General features: G+C 59.1%; 1 protein-coding gene across 2 annotated transcripts in view; it reads right to left on the reverse strand.

Moving 5' to 3' along the window:
* Positions 1-227: 227 nt before the first annotated feature.
* FEZ1 (fasciculation and elongation protein zeta 1) overlaps positions 228-4,702 on the reverse strand; it is a 34,845-nt gene continuing 30,370 nt past the window's right edge. For both annotated transcript variants that reach the window (XM_006140596.3, XM_006140595.2), the window contains exons 9-10: positions 1,948-2,013; positions 228-519 (exon numbers count right to left, since the gene is read on the reverse strand). In XM_006140596.3, coding sequence (XP_006140658.1) covers positions 503-519; positions 1,948-2,013 — 83 coding nt within the window. In that variant the 3' untranslated portion in view covers positions 228-502. The remainder of the gene's footprint in view (positions 520-1,947; positions 2,014-4,702) is intronic.

A 4,702-nucleotide genomic window follows, 5' to 3' on the forward strand; every position in this document is an offset into this window, starting at 1 on the left:
CGTCTCCCCTGCCCACAGCCACAAATAGCCCATTCCCACCACACAGGGCAGTGCCTGACAGGCAGCAGCCACACCGCAGGGGTCCATGGAGCCGCCTCCCAAGCCCAGTTGCTGCTGGCCCTGCTGGGCACCAGCCACCAGGGCCACGGGACGGCAGGGAGGCAGCCACACCTCCCTCTGGGGCACGCAGACGGAAAGCCAGCGGACGCCAAGTCCAAGGATGTGAGGAGCATTAAGTAAACGAAGGTTTATTTCAAAGTTAGTCTCAGAGCAAGCTGCTCCGGGGGCTGGGCCAGCTGCAGGACCAGAGGTGAAGCGTCCCCCTGCCGGAGGGCGCCCTGCCCAACCATGCACCAGGTTACTAGCACTAGCAGCAGCAAGGGACCTGCAATCCAGGTTAAGCTGCACACGCCGAGCGCACGCTGGAGGCCACGTGCCATGCAGCCAGGACACGATGGCCCTTGCTCGGTGACCTCCTGCAGCAAGGCCACTCCGGGGCAGGTTAGGTCGGACAGAGCACTGGAACGAGAAGGGCAGAGGGGAGAGGTCAGAGTGCATGGGGCATGACCCGCTGCCCAGGAGGGCCAGGCTGCTCGGGCTGAAATCAAGGGCTCCATGTGGCCTTGCAGAGCACAGCTGCAGCGCCTGGCCGCATCCGTGCGCCTAGGGCGGGACTGGCCAGGGTCGGCTCTAGACGGTGCGCGAGCACCGGGGCCACCCACAGCACAATAGAACACCCACGTGCGTCTCCCAGCAGGGCTCTAAACCACTGAGCCCCGAGGCTGACTGCACAAGCCTCCAGATTCGTCAGTTCTCAGAAAGTGACGGCAGGACCGCGTCAGGCTGTGCTGCGAGGATGAGATTCGCAAAGGCCCAGGACGAGGAGGCTGCAGGCACACCTGGGGCCTGGAACCCACGCGCGTCTCGGACTGGAAGGAGGGGGGACCCACCCTCCTGCAGACTAGGAGAGTGCGACCTGGCCACCCCGGAGCTAGCCAGATGTAACCTGAAACCATTCGTGGGGGACCCGGACACCTGAGCACCATGGGTAACCAGGCGCCCAGAAACTCTCAACTGTGAGATGTTTCTGCAAAGCCCTGCTGCGGGTCTGGGGCTGCTGTCCCCGGGGCCCATGCTGGGTTAGAGCCCCAGTGGAAGGTGGTGGAGGCAGTGTGGCCTGGGGGCAGTGAGAGGGGTGCGGCTTCCACGTGAGGGGGTGTGGCCTGGGGTGATATGAAGGGGTGCGGTCTGGGAGCCATGCAAGGGGGTACAGCCTGGGGGCTGTGCGAGGTGATGTAGTCTTCACGCAAAGGGACTACACTCCACTGGGTGTGCTTTCTCCCTGTCTGTCTCTGTCAGCTCATCTTCCCTCTGGCAATTCTGCTATAAAATTAATAACTTAGTATTTAGTATGACTTCAATATGTGCAAAGGTGATAGGTGCTATGAAAAACAACCCAGGTAATCGCCGATGGCTCTGTCTCTGTCGGCCACACCGTAGCATTGCGGGCCTGATGCCAGCCCTGTGCCTCGGCCCGCCTGTCTGTGGATGAAAACCCAGGCACATGCCTCACAACACCGTGGCGGGGCCGGGGAAGCGGCCTGGGCCGGCCTGTCAGCCCCACCAGCAGCATCTGGTCCCAGGCAGGAGGCTGGAAAAGCTGTGAGGGGTGGAGACCCTCGGACCCGTCTCCTGGTTCTCCTGCCTGAACGTCACAGAGCCCACCCTGGTCTCTCCACTCACTGCTGCCCTCACCCCACGCGTGGTGAACACTGCTAACCCCAGTGGCAGGACCGGCCCAGGCCCCCTGGCAACATCCACAGGCAAACCCCACGACAGCGAGCCCTCACGGTGTCCCTTGTCTCCCCGGCCCCGTCGGCTGGTCTGACCGGGACGCGCTGGGAAGGCTTCCACCGGGCACATGTCACTCACCAGGCTCACTCTTACCTTTTAAAATGTAGTCCGTCAGCAAAGTAGGCACCTTCTCGTTGTCCTCCTTCATGGCAAAGAGAACTAGGGAAGGAGAGAGGTGGGTGAGCTGAGACAGCCAGGGCACGGAGCCCACGTCTAGGACACGGAGCCCACGTCCAGGGCACGGAGACCACGTCTAGAACACGGCGACCCCCAGGGCACGGAGCCCACGTCCAGGGCACGGAGACCACCTCCAGGCCACGGAGACCACGTCGAGAACACGGCGCAGGGCACAGAGATCACGTCTAGAACACAGCGACCCCCAGGGCACGGAGCCCACATCTAGGGCATGGAGACCACGTCTAGGACACGGCGACCCCCAGGGCACGGAGCCCACGTCTAGGGCCAAAACCCCCCCAGGGCACAGAGCCCACGTCCAGGGCACAGAGATCACGTCTAGAACACAGCGACCCCCAGGGCACGGAGCCCACATCTAGGGCATGGAGACCACGTCTAGGACACGGCGACCCCCAGGGCACGGAGCCCACGTCTAGGGCCAAACACCTCCCAGGGCACGGGAAACATGGGCAGCCGGCACAGAGTCCCACCAATCCTGCCTGGCCAGGCTGTCATCGACGGTGGAGGACAGCAGGCCCCACGCTGCCTCGGGCATGGGCCGCTCCCTGGCCTGCTCCTCTGACCGCCTGTGCCACTGTGTGCTGACACAGGTGCCCACACGTCTACTGAGACGTCCTCCGGCAGACGGGGCCCAGCCCACTCAGCATTGCGAGGCTGACCCACACGGGGCGCTCCCTGAACACCAACGGCACGCGTGTGCTCGTCAGCTAGACTGGCTCACAGCGTGAAGACCCTCCGGAGGGTCCTGTCTCAGCGTGTCTCTCACTCATGGAAGAAAGAACACTTATTTTTTAAGTATCTAATCAGGCATAAACAAATGGAGTAATGTTTCAAAAAGAATCCGCTTCAAGGCCGCAGATGGTGGTACAGCTACATCGCTGGATTCCCATATAATCAGCCGCTGCTCGAATCCCAGGCCCGGTGGCTTAAAACTCACGCCGGGCACATGTGTGCATGTGTGCCCAGAATCCCAAGAGGAGAATGGAGGAGAAGGAATCGCGGCATGGCCATCTCCCCTAGGGGGTGACTTCTCACTTTCTGTCTCTCTGTCTCTCTCTGTCTCTCCGGCAAGTGCACAAGCCCTATAGCAAAAATCTCTCTTTAAAAAAAAAAAAAAATACTCAGCTTCTAGATACGGTCAGTCTAAATGTTGAGAGTCACAGCTGGGGCCACTTGGGGAGGCCCAGGGTCTGCGTCCGCAGACCTCCCTGTGTGTATCGGAAACACATGTGCACACGTGTGTGTGTGTGCTACAGCCTTGGCCAGTGGGTCATGGCGTGGCCCTGCCTTTTTCACTCCCTGACACTGCCTTTAAAGGCAAATGATTAAAAATGACTATTTAAAAATTCTTACCTCCACCCTTAGGAAGGAATGACGCTCAGTTCGTATGTGTTTATTTTCTCCCTGTGTCCGGAGCGGTGCTGGGCTCTGCGAGCTGCTGCGGCCTGAGAGACCGCCACGGGCTTACAGGCTCCACGTGAGACTGCTCACGCCCACAGGGAACTTGCTAAAGTGTTAAGGCTTTTTAAAAAGCTTTCTATAAAATTTGAGACCGGTGTTGGCGTAGTGGCTATGTAGCTAGACTCCCATGCAGTCGACTGCATAAACTCACACCAGGAGCATATGTGTGCACGTCCAAGATTCCAAGAGAATGGAGGAGAAGGGATTGCGGCATGGCCATTCCCCCGGGGGGTGATTTCTTGCTTTCTGTCTCTCTGTCTCTGTCTTTCTGGTGAGCATATGCACCCTATAGCAAAAACCTCTTCAAAAAAAAAAGCTTTCTATAAAATTTTAAAAATCACTTATGTTCCCAAATAACACCTTCTCAAATTCGTGTCATAATCCCTATCACAGAAGTGAAGTTTGTCGAAAACCCTGTGACAGTATTTAGACTTGGGCCACCTGGTGACAGGGTGATAAGGCACCTGGGTCCCGCGTCCTGCTGCGTGGCTTCAGTTCTGGACCTGGCGCCTGGAAAAGCATGCCAGGCAGGTGTGCGTGCCAACAGGAGAGACGCGGGGCTGGCACGGCCATGCCTCACGCGCTTTCTCACTCTCCCTCACGTGCAAATCACGCAGGGAAGGTGTCTAGGCCTGTGCCTGACGTGGCTTCATAGAAGGCGCGAGAGACCTCCGCTCAGGAGGCGTGTGGGGCGGCGGGCGGCGGGCCATGCCTCCACTGCTCCGCGGTCTCTGCCTGCAGGTGGCAGCGGCGGCCGGCTCAGAGGCGCAGCGGTAGCGCTGACTCACGGTGCCGGGTGCCAGTGGAAGCTCGCGGCTCCTTTCTCCGGGTCAGCCTGAACTCGGGTGCAGTGTCCGGGAAGCCGGCTGGCTGGTGGGCAAGGCCGGGGATCGGCGCGCGAGGCCCCACGTAGGGCATTGTTTTCCCTCACGCTTGTGAAATGACTCACCACAAATAATTTCTCAGCTTGAAACCCAATTAGGATTTTTTAGAAGTTCATGGAAAATGTATATTAAAAAGAACTATGCATGGATTTTAATGTTTTTGCACCAAAATCAACTCATCCTTTAATTCCATCTTCCATGAACTTTTCGAGGTCGCTGCAGTACTCGGTGTGGGCACGTGTCAGCCTCATGGCAGACACACGCCAACGCTCATGAGAGCGCTAGCGGGGCGGCACGTGCACCTGACC

This window comes from Tupaia chinensis, unplaced genomic scaffold, assembly GCF_000334495.1.
Source record: "Tupaia chinensis unplaced genomic scaffold, TupChi_1.0 Scaffold000037_4, whole genome shotgun sequence".
NCBI classification, from domain to species: domain Eukaryota; kingdom Metazoa; phylum Chordata; class Mammalia; order Scandentia; family Tupaiidae; genus Tupaia; species Tupaia belangeri.